Here is a 19,605-nt window from a genome sequence, read left to right as displayed (position 1 = left end):
CTAATTTAGTTTTCTTTAGTTAATGGTTTAACTTAATTAATCTGTTATTCCCGCTTCCTGAATTGTCATTTGTTATATAAATTTTTTTGTTTATCTTTTCCAATCAACTCATATTTCATAGTTAACTACTTACTAATTACTACGATTTTTTTAAGATATTTGAGGTGGCTTACACCCCTTTATCCCCTGAAAAACGTGTGTCTGTGATATGTATGGTGTCTTTTATAATCTTTATTTTATAAACCGAGTTTGAAGGTGTAACAAAATGTTTAACAATTACGGTGATTTTTTTTATTATTTATTATTTCACAAACATTTACATTTTATACTACAAAAAAATTAAATCTACCCACCACTTGTATTTATTGATTTATGTTAATATGGTATTATTCTAAAACCATATATAAATTAAGTTACTGTGTACTCAGACTATGTGGTGAAGAATAATGGTTAAAATTAACTCCTTAGGCACGCGATCTATACTAAGACATTATCTCCGAAGTACTATACAGCTCTAGTGGTTCGATCTATTCTCTATTATTTTTTTCTATACAAAGAACTCTAAAATAGCCTTATGGTATTTAATTTTAATTTACGGTATAGTTACATCTATCATGATACCATGAGATATGGAATTGACTGTCTTGAATTGATCACGGAAAATAATTCATCAGATATTTGTATCCTCGAAGCATCCAACTGTCAACAACAAACACTCACTATCAAGTGCGTCTGTATTGTGAGGCTACTAAATAAGACTTTTGTACAGAGTATTTCTTGAATTGGAGGAAAAAAGGGATACATTTCAAGAATAAGATGTTTTTGTCCTATTACTATCTAGTGAGACTATTATTATCATTGTTAGATTAATCTACTGTGACTTGATCCCAAGGAGTGTCCCTAGTATTGACCTTAGAAGAACTCCATATCTTCTGAGACTTTCCCCTCAAAGTAGGTATATTACTTTTTTTCGCAATAACTTATCTACCATACTATAATGAGATATTTTATCCGCAAACTTTAAATATATTTCTCGATATATTAACAATGGCGAAAATTATTGAACGGGTTTTGAAAAACTGATAACTGTCATGTAGCTTTTCTTCTATTTACTAAAATTGCTGTGTCAAATAATAAGATGATCGCGAATAATGGCGCTCGAATTAACTCTTGACAAACTTTATTTCACATGTCATGTATACAAGAGGGAATGGGTTTCAAAAACAAGAGCTGTTGTTCCATAAGCCATAGTTGTCCCAACATAAAATTAGATTGGTTTATGTTATTTTTTTTAGAAGTTGATTTAGCTGAAACTGTTTTTTCTTAGGCCACTATCTACTGAGACTGATATTATTAATTTAGATAATGAAAAATATTGGCCAGAGAATTCTTTCTATCTCTCCTAAAAGTTCACATCTAGTATGTAAAGTCTTTTTCCATACAGATAAGTCAGCATTTCTATATACATAGATAAAACAAGCTTATCCTCCAGGTGGTCTAGAGTGTTATAATTTACTCTTATAAAACTTTAAACCATGAAAAAACCTATAAATCCTTATATTGATTAGGGTTTTATAGTTAAAGATATGACAAATTTGACTAATATTTCAGTCTTATCGACTATTATTTTTTCCTGACTTGAGTATAGCACTTGGTTAATTAAACTAATGGTAGCTACATGTGAAAACGTAATATCCGTTCATTTAGTAATGGCTCTTCCAACGGTTAATATTCAAAGCAATACGCGCTCGATTATTTATTTTGAGAAATTAAGTAAATTTTCACAACTTCTTTCTTTATCTCCACAATATGATTTTCGCCGAATGACGCTGGTTACTGGCAAGCCATATTTGATAAAATTGGCTTTTACAATTACAAATTCCGCATTAGTACTTTGGTTTTTTATTACCTCCTCGGAATATCAGACTGGTGTTGTGTTAGTGATAACTAAAATAAATATCGTTCTTGGATTTCCAATATTCTTGGAGCCGTTGTTTCGTACATTTTTCTGTCCACATCTTTGGGCAGAATTTTATTATGAAATTGTTAAGTTACAAAATGTTCAGTTAAAATGCCAAAAAGAAAAAACGCATTTTCCAAATTATATGTTTTATTATCTCATGATTCCTTCACAGCTGAGCATATTGATATACGGTCTCTTCTATTTTAAAAATTTTACTATGTTTTTTAAATATTTCGGCTGGAGAAGTTATGTATTTCCACTTTTTGATATTGTGGCGCAATTCTTTAATCTTTCTCACAAGTTTATAATTTGTGCTTATTTATATTATTTAAAATGCGAGTACAATTACTTAGGAATCTCGATTTTATCCCTTGAATTACAAGAAAACAAAATTGCGTTTCTTAAAAAAATCGAACTTTGTGCCTTGCAACTTCATAAGGTCAAACGTGCCATGCAAAACTTATATTCTACAGGATTTTTCTTCATGATTGCATTTACTTTTGCAGCTGCCCTGGAGGCCAGTTTGTTAATATATAACTTTAAGAAAGACTTTTTTATAATGGGGATTCTTATAGTAAGTATGAATATGTTTCTACTATTTTAACACTTACACACACTTTTTATTATTTTTAATTTTATAAGATAAAAAAAAGAACATACAAAATTTTATATAAATATTCTTTAGTTTCCTATTTTTAAGATTATCTTTTGTTTATTTTATATTTTGTTTGTATGTTTCCTAATGACAAATTTTCAATATTTCCCTATTCTTGATTTTCCTATAATCCATCGATGCAGTTCCCGGAAGACCACTGTGTATAAATTTAACATTAGAGGATTGCTGCATTCTAATTATTATGTTTTTTTTTTCAAATGCAATGTTGATATCATATTAGTTTTTGAATGTAATGGCTGTAATAAATATTTTTATGGAAAATGTTAAAAAAATTAAATTCCTGGATTTCATCTGAGAAAATCAGTATTAGTTACACAAAACCGCAGAAGTAAAAAATTATTTTCATCTTAAGCCAGAACTCACTCATGAATCTTCGGCTGTCTTCTGGTTTTTTTTAGGCATCTCTAGAAAGAAGCTTAGGTATACCACATGTGGCTAGTATTACCTGACTCCTTATATATTTGTATGTGAATTATCTTTGTTTATTCTTTGCCCACATTGTACTTGCATCTTGTACGCTTGGCACTAGATATGGTAAAAAAGTTGGCATCCAGGGCGATGCATTGATTCTAATTGCTTAGAATCAATGCATTTTTGCCCTAACCAACATATCATGGAAGAACCCTATTCTTTCTTTTCTCCTTTTTCAGAATTGCTCTTTCTCCACTCTGAGCAAAATGAAAAAAGCCAGCGATTCTAGGTCGAGGAATGATATCAACGAATTGCAGAAATTTCAGTCTTGAAGAAAGTTTGTTAAAAAGTATTGAATTGACCATGTGTGAAAAAAAGATGCAAAAAGAGATCTACTTTAAGAGAATGTCATGGGAGATGTTAAAGTGTAAGCAATATCTCATCTTGTTCTTAACTAAAACACAGGCTGCTGGTGTGCTCTTGCACCTAGTGGTCTTTGCACTTTACACCATCATATGCGACGTATCTTTTTCATCCTTTACACTCCTTAAAACAGTTCGGCTCGTGACCTTTGGAATTTTACTCCTCCACCCTCGTCAATATGGTAAAAATATTAATTTGTCGCTTTCTGCGAGCTTTCTATACCCTTTTATTACCATCCTTGCTAATATTTTTGGATTGCTTCAATATTCTTGTCAAGTAATGTAAATCATTAGCTTTAAAAGTCGCTCTTAATAAATCAGCAGGGTGATTGACAACACTACTGCGCAGCATAAATTAATTGAATCAGTTTTCTTCAAACCTGACCTCATTGAGGATAATTTATGTTACGTCTTAATAATTGACTTCTAACTAATCTAATAAATTTAGTTAAAAGGAGTGAAGAAGTTTTTCTTTTTCACTGACTCGTTCTCCTTTATATTTTCTCTCCCATTTTGTTTTCCAGTAGGAAATATTTTACACACTTAATAATATGTCGAAAGTATTTAAGTTTTTTTTCGCAATATTTTGATTATTTCTTCCTTATTTTAAATGCATCTACACAGTTCTTACTTATGTTGGTAATTCTATCGGTCTATCTATTGTTTGTATGGTTAATTTTATTAGAGCTTTCAATTATACCTTTCTATTGCACTAAACATTATTAATTTTAACAAGCTTTTTTTTAGATTCCAATTTTTGCATGTATCTATACATGTGACATTACAAATAAAGCAGTTCAAAAATTAACTGAAAATACATCGGCGATGTCTACTAGCTGTCAAGATGATCCTGAAATATACGAAATGTTAATGGACTTATCGTTCAAACTTCGTCTACTTCAAAAGGAATTTACCGCCGCCAGATTTCTTATTGTAGATAGAAAGGTTGCAGTTTCGCTGCTTTCAGCTGTTGCTACTTACTTTTTTGTCATTCAACAGATGTATATTCATAGACGAGAGTATTAGTATAACTTCTAGTATTTTAGTAATGGATGTATAAATAAATTCTAGTAAACACTAAATTCCTCATCAACAGTTTTTTTTTTTATATCTTATATCACCGTATGATGATAGGAAATCTATTATAGCTATTGAAATACTTCTGATTATTAATAATACTTTGATTAATAAGCAAATAGTAGTTTAATTAAAATGAACAGTTCTGTATCGTATTACTTTTCTATGATTGATGAAAAATGCATTAATGCATAAATTTTTTACTAGCTATTCTATCGATCCTCTTTAGCCCAATCACTGAATGACATATTATTAAGATACAGAGCATTACGTTTCCATCCATATATAATTAATATGTTTACAGTTTAGTAATAGGTAAATAACTAATTTGTGGTGTCCAAGTTATATGTTATGCAAGTCAATCGTTTATTTTCGTTCTACCACTTCCTTGTATAGGAAAATGATACTCTTACTAGATAGGGTATCTATTTGCTAACTATAAGAAAAAAGATACTTAGTAAACTGCTTATGTTTTTGAACAATGTGTATTAACCATTAACTACTATCCTCCCCATAGTAAAACATTACAGCTACCCGCGGGTCAATATGACCCACTTTTTTATTTTGAAAATAAAAAACTGTTTGATCAAAATAAACTAATTTATTCATAGAAAATGATGAAATAAACATTAATAAACAAATTTTGTTGGCCAAAATATCCTAAACACACTTTGGGCAGATTTTTTTTGAATATTGCTGGCAAACTGGTATTTTGCAGGAATCGCAGAAGGTGTTCGTTTTGCGGTCCTTTTTCGGTGGGCAGAAAGCACATCTCTTTCTCTTGAATGCACCCTGAGCCTGCTGAAGAGCACAATGCGTTTCCATAACAACCTCAAGTATATCTGCAGTCAGTTCTCTCAACCTACGTGGTATTTTGTTGTTGTAAACTCTCGATCTCATATAGGGTTCGCCTAGTTGACGACCAAGATTTTTAAAAAAAATTAATCTACAAATTTATTTTCCTTCAGCAGCAAATTGATAGATAACTCTGCTGTTGATTGCAGAAACGTTCAAAATCATGTGAAAAATAACCATTGACCATCGGCGTGTCCTGCGAGATGTCGAATATGTTGCACATTTCTGGTCTAGTGCGTCAACACCGGCTTTTGTATCGTTGTAAAATAACACTATATCTGGCTTTTTTGATGAGTCGTCTACAACATTATCGTTGTGCATTGTCGATAACAATATTACGGATTTGTTTTTTTTGGGAACGTGAGACACAATAGTGTGAGTAGAGGTAAACCCGAAAATGGAGGACTCTACTTCACCTTTTTTGCAAGGTAAGAATTCGGGTGGAACAAATCTTTTATTCTTCTTGACTGTGCCAACATATGTCAGCTTACGATTGAGAAGTTCACCAGTTAATTCCATTGATGTGTACCAATTATCTCCCGTTATGTTTCTATTGGTCCCAACCACAGGACCAACTAAACGAAGTACTGTTTCTGTCGGTATAGACAAGTTAGACCGATCACTGCGTTTTCCGGTGTAGATTTCAGAATTAATCATATAATGTGATTTGGAATCTGCTAAAATTTGAATCTTGAGGCCGTATTTCGCCGGCTTAACAGGCATGTACATTCTAAAACCGCAGCGCCCTCTAAAAGGAACTAACATTTCATCTACGGTTAAAAATTCAGAGGGCGTGTAACAGATCATTGAGTTTTCAACAAATTCATTATAAATTTCAGATATTGCAGCCAGTTTGTCGACTTTCATTCTCTCCCGCCTGGTAACCATATCATCGAATCTTAGGCAACATAATAGGAAAGAAAAACGTGCAAGAGACATCGTACAACGAAATATATCTCTACCTGTCCCGTCGGTAGCCCATAGAGATCGTAGATCTTCGTGTCCGGATTTAAAAGAACCCAGCAAATATAAAAGGCCTAAAAACGCCTCTATTCAATTTTATCGGTCTCTTGAATAAAAACTGGTCGAAATAATGATCTGCTATTTTTGCGCTTCTTGAAAGTTGTATACTGACCTTGCATAGCTCTAATTTTTGCATTGGTATGTTCAACAATCTTTTCAAGAATAGAGTGTGTGATGAGAAGTCTCCAAGATTCCAACTCCGATGACGAAGGGTTCTGGCGAGCTGGTCCTTTCAAACCAGGAAGTATTTTTATAATATTAGTACTTTTAGTTTTTCCCCTAGGCAAGGGCACCTGACACCACTTAGTTTTATCTTTTCCTTACCACAATTTTGTTTTCGTTACTGTTTGTCCTTCGTCTTCGTATTCACTTTCCGATGATAACTCTGACTGACCCAATGGTTCATCATCTGGCTGCCACTCATTTTCGCTATCGCTGTCATGTTCACTGAATTCTTCAGAATCACATTCGTCCTTATCGCTTTCGTCTCCGTTGTCAGAAATCAGGTTACATGCAATATATCTGTCGTCAATAACGTTTGTGCCGCTGGGTGATGGTTCATTTGAAGTAGTTCTATTTTCTTCAGGCTTATATCTTTAAGCTTTCGAAATAAATTTTCAAAATAGGCTAATAAAACGGTTGCAGTGTCCAAGTAAATTCCTAGAGTCCTTACCTATATCTTTCAGTTTTTCGATATCATTCCAGCTCTTTCTTTTTTTTTTTCTTTGAAGCAAGCGCTTTTTGTGTCTACAATTACAACCATCAACTTCCTCTTCTCCGCACACTTTCACTATTAAGTTGAGTCTTTGTGACTATTAAGTGACTTTTTGTAGTCACAGTTTAATAGTAGTTTATCAGAATACATGATAATAAAAAAATCAGTCATTTTTATATAGAAAATGTCAGAAACGAATATTCTGCCAACGTATACTTATTCCTAAAGAATCACATAGAGATTATTAAGAATCTATTTTTATAACGATACCACACCAGGAAGCTGCTCTTAGGAAGATTTTTATATTCTAAATCAATCGCCTGCCACGGAACCTTCCCCATCTTAGATTCTGATTGTTCACTAACACGTTAAAACATTAAACTTATCTAAACTTTGTCAAACTTAAAATCATTCATATCTAATTGATTTTGTCGCTCTTTTTGGGCTTCTAACGTCAGAACGTCAGAACATGGGATCCAGAACAAATAGTCTTTTTTTGCTTTCTAAGCTTTCCAACATGTTATTTAATTGCTAATTCTGTACTTCTAGGATACTGATACCAATTTGACTCCAGTTACGGCGCAGGATAAAGGGTACTGGCTGTTCAAAAGACCTCTTACTTGTTGACAAATACCATTATAAAAGTAGGTTGCGTTAACAACACATAACGTTGGGTTAGGAAAATGTACCAGCTTTTGGGTGTGCTAGAGGATGTGGCGAAATTGATTCAGTTGGTCCAAAATATGATATAATTCTAATGAAGATTTGTGCTTTTATCAAGTATTTCATAGTCTACATGCAGGTCTACGCTGATGATCTGGTAACCGCTCAGGCAAAGAATACTGTCATAATACACAGCAGTATGGTAATGTCTATATGGCACCTGCAGCAATCAAATACACAGAGCCATCTGGTACACTTTGTATATTAAATAAATCTTTAAAGACTTTGAGTACACTAGAGTAAACATTGGCTGTTTTGGATGGTGCGCAACATCTACACATGGGGCAGAGGAGATATTTTGTTGATAAACATGCTTAGTATTCCATGTTCCCCGTGATTCCTCCATTTTACAGAAAATTAATTAGCAGAAAGTAAATTATAAAAACATTCTTTATTATAAAGCAAAAGAAAGAGTGAAATTCGTTTAATAACCAAAACTATTTTGTACTATATTTATACTAATCACTAATAATAATTAATATTTTTAATTTAGATTTTTTAAGTCCTCAAACTTTCACATAGAACGGCAACGCTGTAAATTTCGCCTAGAAATTTATTTCCTCGATAAAGGTATTTGGCAACTGTGCCCCTTATGTACGTTTGAATTCTGTACCTTTTGTATAGGTATATATTTGTGTTCTGTGTTGTATAGTATTAGCAATATTAGTATTAAAAGGATGCTTTGAGGTTTTCAGTGCATTTTTTTTAATTAATAATATAATTAAAAACTTTCTTTTTTGCTGAAAAATTAAAGTCTTAACTGATTCACATATATTGGCAAAATGGAAATTCAAAATAATATTATAAAAGACGTCATATTTGTTAAGTATCTATTGAGTATTTCATACCAAAATTAATCTTCTTCCTTTTATTTTTTTTTAGAAAAATATTAATAAAAATGTGTAATTAAGTAAATTATTATAAGGGCAAATTTTTCGCTTATTCGAACCAATAAACGCCGCGAAAACAATGTGGGTGAAGCTAGTCTCCGGTCGATATCTAGCGACTAAATCCAGAACGCAGCATGTGTTGAATATACAAGGTGTCCAAATAGGGTATCAGCACTTTATTTGTGCATTTAATCTCAGACGTGGCAACGCTGCCACTTACGGTGGGAGTCAAAATGTAAACGGCTTTTTGTGTACGTGCATTTTACCAAAACAATAATTCAATCGTGACAGCACGCCGTCTATATCGCGCTCATTACCAATTACATGATATTCAATTATCACCTACCCCTGATGTTATTAGAAAATGGATGAGAATGCTTGAAGCTACTGGATCCACAGTGAAAATTCATAATCCAGGCCGCCCACGAATCGTAAGAAGTGCAGAAAACATCAAACGAGTACGTCAATCAGTCAGAGAGAATCCAACCTTATCTGTACGGAAGCGAAGTCAGACGACTACTCTCAAAAGTCATGTTTACATAACATTTTGACCAAAGACTTGCATCTGCATGCATATAAGATACAGTTAGTGCAGGAATTAAAACCGAGGGATTACGATACACGGTTAGAATTTGTCAATGAAATGATGGAACGATTCGTCGATTTCAATAACATTTTATTCAGTGATGAGGCTAATTTTCATGTAAATGGCCACGTAAATAAGCAAAATTGGAGGTACTGGTCTGACGTTAATGCTCGCAAAAAACACGAACGTCCACTGCATAGCCCCAAAAATGTCGTATGGGCTGCTATGTCTGCTGATGGCATAATTAGGCCGTATTTTTTTGAAGATCAAAATGGACGGGCACTTACCGTTAATACCGAGCGGTATTGTGCAATGTTACAAGATTTTCTCTTGCAATATCTCTTCGACAGTTTCAAGGTTTTAACTTAAAAACCTGGTTTCAGCAGGATGGTGCAACATGCCATACGTCAAATCGGGCAATTGAAGCTGTTCAACAATTATTCCCCAATAAAGTCATTTCAAGAAGAGGCAATATTAACTGGCCTTCTAGGAGCCCGGACCTGTCGCCACTTGATTATTTCTTATGGGGTTACCTCAAAAGAAAGGTCTACGAGAATAATGCAGCTGATACAACTCAATTAAAGCAAAATATTCAGGAGGAAATAAGATTAATATCAAGGGAAATGTGTGGACGGGTTATCAATAATCTTCGCTCTCGATTTGAAGAGTGCATACAGCGCAACGAACACCATTTAGACAACATTGTTTTTGGTTCATAAATTGCCATTGACTGTACATTAATTTGCCATAAATAAATGATCATAGAAATATGGTGTATTTGGTTTATGCTATTTGGACACCTTGTAGAATGCAGAGGTTTGTAACGGCCATAAATCGATTAAATTATTCTTTTTTAATATTTGGACAAAAAAATATTAAAATTTCTCAGGAATTTCAGAAGATACAGGTATTATATCGACTAAATAACATCGGGCGCGTACTATAAATAGCTTGCTGGCAAGCAACATACGAGCGGACACTAGCTTCACAAACACATGCAAAATTATGTAGGAAAAAAACACAAGGTGGCAACACTGAATACATGCAGTGTAAGCAATAGGTTTGTTCACACTGTAATTTTCGAACAAGTTTAAAACAGGGCCTGGAAAGTTTGGGCGATTTACGGAACACTAAAAAGCTTCTACTCCTTCAAATTTAGATGGCGCTAAGAATGTAAAACTAGTTAAATTACCGCTTTTACCGATGCTGCATGGACTTTACGTGAAGTAAAATAATTTTCTCATGCATAGAATTGCTTATTACTTATTACTGAGTTTCAAGGCTTAAGAATCAGAACCCAAATATTAAATATATCGGGCCTGTTAAAAAACCAGGTAATCTTTAGTGTCTTTTGCTATCCACAGATTTAACATAACAGCTTCTTCTTCAGAATCCATTTCTGACTTTTGTTGTTTACATTTGCACTTGCCATTTTCACAAAAAAAGTTTATTGCAACAACTTTTTATGCAAATAGAATGTCGCCAATGTCTACATTCGATTAAACGTTTTTTACTGTTTTTATCCCAGTTTCCTTACAATGTAATTAACTGCTTTTTTGGAAATTTTTCTGTATCCCAGGTGTCAGCATACCCAAATGAAAATTATTCCCAGCAGAAACAACACACTGAACTAAACTGGAAAAGTTCTGTGCGAAATATGAGAAAAAAATCAATTTTGATAAGATTTTTCGCAAAATTTGGTCAATGAAAGTTAGTTTTTCTGGCAGAAGTAAAAAAGAAAGCCGGTGCAAGCTTAAGAACTATGAAAAATGGCTGCATTTTATATTACATCATTTGGTGCTTGATAGTTTAGTTTAACTAGTTTGGCATTCTTAGCGCCATCTAAATTTGGAGGAGTAGTAAAAGCTTTTTAGTGTTCTGTAAATCTAATAACTTAATTTTGTTTGTATAAATTAGGATTTTTTTTTATAATTTCTTTATATTATACTATATGTAGTAAGTTTTTCTTGACTTTAATACATTTACTATAATCTTTTGTAACACCCTGACTTACAAAGTTTGTTCTTCATACAACAAAGTTCCATTAAGGAATTTGGAAGAATTGTTATATTTTATTTAGTGTTTTAACAAGGGCGTCCAACAGTTAATTTTTATCGTAAAACTTATGAATTTTTTGCTATAATCTCTTCTCATAATATAGTAGTACATTTTGTAAATATTTATTGTTTAATTTCTGAATCACAGACCTATGAATCTAGTAGGAAATGTATGGGTCTTTCAGAAATTATAGTACGTAAACAGAAAAAGGGACAAATTGAGGAATTTATTTAATATGGGGACAAAAAAGTCCCAATTTAACACTTTTTCTTTGTGCCTGAAACAGAATTAAATTGGGGCTTTTTTGTCCCATATTAAATAAAGTCCTCGATTTATCACTTTTTGTGTTGTACTATAATTTCTGAAAGAACCACGCATTTTCCACTAATTTTAAGCGCACGGTATAGTAAAACAAAATTCAAATTTGGCGCCATAATCAAATTTTAAATAACCCGCTATTATGACGTCACAAAGCAATTCTTACTTCCAGTTAGTACTACTCCTCGAAATTCAGACGGCGCAGCAGTCGATCGACGTTCATTGTTCTATTGGCTCTTACGGAAGTTTCCTATCTAAGTAGTATTAATATATGGTTCTAATAAACTAATAAAAAATAAAATAAAAATTATTGGTGCATTTTCAAGAATATTTTAGAAATATATATTTAACATTGATGATTTTCTTGCTCTCTTTAAAATGAAATAATAATAAAATAAAGATATCAATGAAATTAGGCCCTTTTTGAAAAAATATAGTCACTAATTATATTAATTATTATCAAGCAATAAGGCTAATGTTATTTTGTGCCTGTAATAAAATAATATCGAACTGTTCAATAAATATGAAATTACTTGGAAAAAAAAACATTTTATTATTAATAGATTTAATACATCTACTGGATGAGGTGTTATGTTACATGCGACATCACGCAATACATCAATATACTTTGTTTGTTTTTTGGATCAAGTTGTTTCCATTTATAAATTTAATATCATAACTATAACTAGTTTCTACCAATATGCCATCCAAAGCTGTCGTACTAAAACGCTCGTTCATTTTTCTAAATACGGTTTTTTTATTTCTTCCCATTGCCTCGAAAACAAAGCAACAATATCTCAACAGAATTTTGGAAATTCTACAATGGGTGTTTTTTATTATGGTTATAATAGTACTGCCTTTATCTATACTAGTGAAAGATACAGTTTTTTACGATACACCAGCTTCTTCAAAGGTCGTATACGACTTTTCAGTGGTATTTTTGTACTTCACCAATTTATACTTATCATATGTTAGTATTTTCAGAAGAAACGATGTTCGGGATCAAATGAAGTGTGTCTTAAGCCAAATCAACTTTGATAAAGAGTTTTTGACTCATTTTGTGATTTTTTTAGTAGTTCATTTGGCAAATACATTTGCCATGTTGTACACACAAGTCAACAGGACACAAAACCAATTTTACTATTTTACAGTTATTTTGTCTGATGGAGTATTCACATGTAGACTTATAATTGGTTTGTTTAATATATTTTTGACTATAAACAACGTATGTAAGGCTATCGTCGCATTTAATGAGAAACTTTCGCAATGGAACAACTTAGCAATGATTAAGAAATTTAGGCTCCAACATAATGAGCACTGTGACTCCATTCAAATGGTAAATAACCTGTTTGGTGGATTATTGCTCTTGATAATATTTTACTTTGTGACCTGTATTTTGCGACATGCGGTATATATACGATTAAATTTTGGTGTGAACCTCAAAACAATTGTGAGAAGCTCATGGATATTATCTTATGGGGTAGGTATAGTTTATTATAATATTTATTAAAAAGACACAGTATATACCAGCTAAATCTATTAAAGAATCCTTAACTGCAATATTTATTAGATAAATAGCTTAATTCTTTTATTTTTAATAACACGAGATATAGACTTCTACTTTGCAAAACAGCTCAGGCAAAAGATAATGATGTGGTATTATCCTAAAAGTAAAAAAATTTAATCTGTTGAACAGTGGCGTACTATGATGTCTTCGTCGCATATTATCCTACTCAGATGGCGACAGGTCTTGGAGGTTTGGTGTTTTGAACTTGGGCATTCCTACTGAGCTGGTCAATCTCTTGTGAAACCTAGTGAGTCTGGAGATCAATAGGACGTTATGTTGGATCAATGGAATAAAATCTATAATACACCCATTTTTAACTGGGAAGTGAGTCGTAAGTTGGGAGATCCTGTAGATGAAGTGGACTTCGTGCTGCCTTAGGGAAAATTTTCTGGTTTCCCCTCTTTATTTCTTTTCAGCATGCGTTTAGGCTAGAGAGTAAAAAGAAAGCTGCACAATATCTTTCAAATGAAAATATAAGAGTACTGTGAATAATAGTTAATTCATCACTACTTCAGGCATACCATCTGTGACTAATCAAAGAGCAATATTAATCCTTCGTTTACTAGTTTTTGCAAAAACTATTAAACAATCGACCTTACAGCGGAAAAAAGGCTTTCCAAAAAGCCTTTGGTCTCCACATTTTAACGAGATTACTCAAGGTAATGAAAATGGTCGTAAAGAGGAGTTATTTAAAGAATAATTGTATTTTATATATAATAGGGGGTGCTGAAATTAACCAAGGAACTAATATTACAAATGCTTGTCTCTCAACTTTTTAGGTAGACCTTTGTCAAATGCAGCCTACCACATGTGTAGAATCTAAAGTAAGAAAGGTGCTTCCAATTATTCCGGAACGGTTTCACCTGTATCTAACCTTAAAGGCATGACATACGCAAAGAATTGCGATATTTTACTACGAGATTTAATAAATCTAACTAAAATTTTCAATATGTAAGGCGAAGTTTAACTCAATCGTCTGTTTTACTGATCGCCTTCCATATATGAAACTTTTTCTTTTCCGCATTTAATTGCTAACGGACTGTTAATGGATTCCGATATAAGCATTATCCTTCCTACACTAGAGTTAAAAAAATTTGAAACCTGTCTTAAATATAAAACAAATAATAATATGTCAACAATTAATGATTTGGAAACAAATGCCGTATGATTTCTTTTGAGAGTATTATAGTGTTTTTACCATTCGTTAGGCATGAGTTAAAACACTAGATGCACAAAGAAATTCAACTGATTTATTTTACACGTATACGCTATACCCGAATACTAAAGACTACTAGAAATATTCATTTACACTGTATTTATTTACTACTATTTATGTCGATTTAAATATCGGGCGATATCCTTATATAATCAAGGGACCATGGTTCTGGAATATTCAATAACTTTCCACGTGTCTCAAGAGATGTCGTGCGGTGCGTCCGCTTGCGTCATCACGATGATTCCAGAATGACAAACAACAGCTGATATTCGCGGTGTGGCCAATATCCATATTGTGACAGTATTATTATAGGGATTCAGAATCTTTGGCTTGAAATATATCACATCAATGAAATTTGTGTTTTGATATAATTGAAACCAGAGTGCAAAATATCTCATTAAATTTAGTTATTTTTTTTTTTAAGTAATTTTTAAATGGTCTTAGGAAATGGAAAAATCCATAAATAAAATACTTAGTAAAATGTACTAACTAATATAACACTTGTTTTTGCGATTTTAGATTCAAGCCGCATATTTATCACATATCGGTGAGAAGATAACCATGGAACACCAAAAAACAGTCGCAATCTGTTACAAATTGATTTCAAATCTGGCCGCCAAAAATGTTTACGTTAGAACTCATTCCGAAATTTTTCTTCTGGCACAGCAAGCTGCTCACAGATCCAGCAAGATTTCAGCTGCTGGATTTTTTAACATCGATAATACTATGATTTTATTTATGGTCACCACTTTTTTCACTTATTTTATTGTTGTTATGCAATTGCTGGCAGGAAAAGATCCTTAGACACTTGATAAGAGATTTTTTTAATTGTAAGAGGAGTTAGGCTGAACAAAAATAAAAGATATAAGAATGTAGACTATTATTATATATTTGTTTATTTAGTAAAACTAAGAATATTATTAACTAGATATTTAACATATATTTTGATGTAAAACTAATTAACATCAATCAAATCCTCATCCTAAACCTGAAACTTTTATCTAAAACTATTCTCAAAAATATAATATACTAAAGTAATCCAGTTTAATCAAGATTACTTTAGTAGGAGACCCGACGTTTGTCCCATTCCAAACCAAGAATCATTTACAATAGCTAAAATGCTATTCCAGAACTGGTTATGCCGATTTGGTGCCCTCAGAGAGATACATTCAGACCAAGGAAGATACTTTGAGTCACAAGCATCTCAACAAGAAAGCAAAAGTTGTCTTCGGTGATGAGCTTCGTTTACCTTTGAAGCCGAAACTCTTGAGGAGTACATCGACCATTGCCAAGAGTTTTTGCAAATGGTTTATAAAAAGGCACGGGACTTTACCTAGAGAGTAACAGAATGAAATGACGTTATGGCATGATTGCTGAATGAATTCTACTGGTTTTAATGCCGGGAATAGAGTGTCATTATATCACCCGGGGAGAACGAAGGGCAAATCACCAAAGCTCCGGAAGAACTGGAAGGTCCGTTTCATGTGGTCACCAGAACCAACGACGTATTGTATCGGATCTAGCGATGTAGGACGACAAAGATGAAAATTATAGCGGCTTATCATTACTCAGGTAGTCCTGGTATTTGATTGATTGGGACGATCAATCAATTTGAGAGTGGAGTAGTTATGAGAATGTAAATACGTTAAATGTTTTCATAGTCCTTCTACTGTTTTGCTCGTATTTTATAGTTTAAATTGATTTCTTAAGTTTATTTAGGGTTCTATTTACTTCTCTAATTTCTAGTTTTAAGTAGATCATCTTGTTTGAGAGCCCCAATTTAGGTTATTTGATTTATCAGGCATTATTAAATATTGAAATAATGATTTAATAATGTAAATATAATTAGGTATTAATATTCAATTTCAAATCCAGTCATTATATGCTGTTTGTCCTCGAAATGAATAGAAGAATATGCTTTTTAAAAATACTTTTTTGAAATTAAGAAAAGCTACAATCCATAGAGTTAAAATTCATAATAATTGTAAGCAATAGACCGTAATGAGAAAGCATAGAACTTAGTTTAGCACAAAATAGAAAAATTTCGCTGTTGGGGAAATGTTAATAATTGGAAGAGCTATAAAATCAACACATATCGAATTCATGCAAATTCGGCATTCTGAGTACAACAGCAGAGAGTCATGAGAGAAAATTTAATGAACTGATATTGATGAATTTTATGTAGGAAACCTATTAACATTTAGTAATCAACTGTAGTAAATTGATTTTTTAATTAACAACTTGGTGTTTTTCTTCTTGATCTTGAAAGAACTTACGAACTTAACTTTTAAATCGGGACATATACTAAAAAACAATTTTGCTGTATTTTCCTTTTAACTTTTCCATTTAAAAAATATTGCTGCATTTCTATACTTACTGAATATTCGATTAGATATTTTAAGAAAAAGTCAGCTATAAATACTTCATTTTGTTCAAAATTTTTTGGACGACTTTTGATGAAAATCAACGTAAACATCAATGATTGAAGGCCTAATTAGTACATGTATAAATCCTTTGATAGTATCAAGCTTTTAACAATCTAAAAAAATGCTGCTCAATAACCCGAAAACGTTTATATTTATAAAGTTATGTAAGGGAGAAGGAGATGGTGTCTATGTTCCGTAGTCTCATGAAACCCTTCTAACTTGCAAGGTTGATTTTCCTTTCGACCTTTTTTTTATATACTACTTGAATACACTGGCACAAAAGGCCAAACCCTATGGTAGTCAAGTTTCATGAGCAAGTAAATCTTTGAACTTGCAATGGCTTTATTTTTAAATGTAATGCGACGTTTCGTTTGATGTGCATCTCCAACCGTTAGTGTAAGTGTAACCTAGCAATAACTATTCTACGGGCTTCTATACGAATAATATGCATTATACCACAGTAGAGGTCTCCAGATATTAGGAATTTCGACACTGGGCTGGCTGCAGATTTTGCGCGATATACGTTGCTTCAAGAATTTTTTTTTCGGTGTTTTTTCTTACATAAAATGTTTCTACCCATACATAAAAAACTTCTACCCAATGTATATTGTGGGCGTTGGATTAAGCGTGTTCTGCAATTCCTGATCTGAAAACTACGAGTTCCCGTATTCACAAAGTATTTGATATATACAGTTCTTGGTGTCCACTAAGCTTTCTGGTTTAGTCTTCGACACGAAACCTCGTATGGTTGTATTCGACGTAAAGGCAGTTTTCACGTTGAACTTCTTAGAGATTCTCCTGATTTTCTCTGAAGCTCCTCTGATATACGCGATCATTAAAAATCCTGATGATTCCTCTGGCTTTTGTGGTTCTCTTCTTTTTGTTACCGCTGCTTTCTTGATTATTATTTTGATCACCTTGAGTGAGCTGCAACAAAATGGGTACTCAGTAAATCTGATAAAAAATTATTTTTTAGTTATTACTACTGTGACAATGTCTACCACCTAACTAGACGCAAAACTAGATTTTTTATTAAGTTCTGCAAGTTTTAGTGACGTTTGGAAAAGACGTGCTTTGAGACTTAATTCCACAGACTTACGCTTACCGATGCATGTATCAACAGATGCATGTATCAAATACCTTGTGAATGCGGGGACTCGTAGTTTTCACATCAGGAATTGCAGAACACGCTTGGTCCAACGCCCACAATATATGTACATTGAGTAGTAGAAGCAAAAATTCTATGTAAGAAAAAACGCTGCAAAAAAAAATTCTTGAAGCAACGTATATCGCGCAAAATCTTCAGCCAGCCCAGTGTCGAAGTTCCTTATATCTGGAGACCTCTACTTTCACGATATAATGCATTTCATGCATGACCAAAAGTTCCATATGACTACGCATATTATTAGTATAGAAGCCGGTAGAATAGTATATACACTTACACTAACAGTTGGAGATGCACATCAAACGTAACGTCGTATTACATTTAAAAATAAATCCATTGCAAGTTCAAAGATTTAGTTATATATATATATACCTTCGTAGCATTGGCGTTACTCATGAAACTTGACTACCATAGGGTTTGGCCTTTTGTGCCAGTGTCTTCAAGTAGTATATAAAAAAAAAGATCGAAAGAAAAATCAACCTCACAAGCTAGAAGGGTTTCATGAGACTACGGAGCATAGACACCATCTCCTCCTCCCTTACATAACCTTATAAGTATAAACGTTTTCGGGTTATTGAGCAGCATTTTTTTAGATTGTTAAAATTTCATACTATCAAAGGATTTATACATGTACTAATTAGGCCTTCAATCATTGATGTTTACGTTGATTTTCATCAAAAGTCGTCCAAAAAATTTGGAACAAAATGAAGTATTTGTAGCTGACCTTTTTAAAAATATATAATCGAATATTCAGTAAGTATAGAAATGCAGCAATATTTTTTAAATGGAAAAGTTAAAAGGAAAATACAGCAAAATTGTTTTCTAGTATATGTCCCAATTTAAAAGTTAAGTTCGTAAGTTTTTTCAAGATCAAAAAGAAAAACACCAAGTTGTTAATTAAAAAATCTATTTATTCAATTTTAATGGCGTTTGGAAAAGACGTGCTTTGAGACTTAATACCACAGACTTACACTTACCTATGTTCTATGCATCTGCAGATGCACTCGATATCCGTGAGTAGATCTTGTTGTATAGCTCTGGATGGAATGATATGGGCCAGTTCGAAAGAGCAATTACAGTGATAGTATTGATAAAACAGAATTAACTCCGCTAGCTTCGTTCTATGCGCCAAACAGTCCAAGGTTCTAATCTTCTTCATCTCTGAATCTTTTATAAAACTTATTGTCCTCTTCTGAATGGAGTAAGGCAGCTTCAAAGTGCAGAGCTCCATATGTGAGAGCAAAGAGATAAAAAAAGCATTAAAAGCTGTTGCGATGCATACAGCCATTTTATTTTAAACAGGGTCCCAAGTTTTTAAGAAGCTGCTTTAGCTATTCTGGCTGCATGATTATGCTTTCATATATTGACATATTGCTTTCAACGTTCACACTTAACAAGAGAACTGACGAAGACAACGGCAAAGCAAGCATGGGCATAAAAGACCTTGGGGCAGTAAAGGTACCTTCTTTGTATATACAGCAGCCTGAGTCTTAGCTGCGTTAAACTCAATCAGA

At 32.8% G+C, this 19,605-nt stretch overlaps 1 protein-coding gene across 1 annotated transcript; it reads right to left on the bottom strand.

Moving 5' to 3' along the window:
- Positions 1 to 5,503: 5,503 nt before the first annotated feature.
- LOC126738713 (piggyBac transposable element-derived protein 4-like) lies at positions 5,504 to 6,292 on the bottom strand. The gene has a single exon (XM_050444153.1). It carries the CDS (start codon positions 6,290 to 6,292, stop codon positions 5,504 to 5,506), a length of 789 nt encoding a protein of 262 aa, XP_050300110.1.
- Between the last annotated feature and the right edge of the window lie 13,313 nt (positions 6,293 to 19,605).

This window comes from Anthonomus grandis, chromosome 7, assembly GCF_022605725.1.
Source record: "Anthonomus grandis grandis chromosome 7, icAntGran1.3, whole genome shotgun sequence".
NCBI classification, from domain to species: domain Eukaryota; kingdom Metazoa; phylum Arthropoda; class Insecta; order Coleoptera; family Curculionidae; genus Anthonomus; species Anthonomus grandis.
Note: the sequence above shows the minus strand (reverse complement) of the source record. Positions and strands in the feature narration are given on the sequence as shown.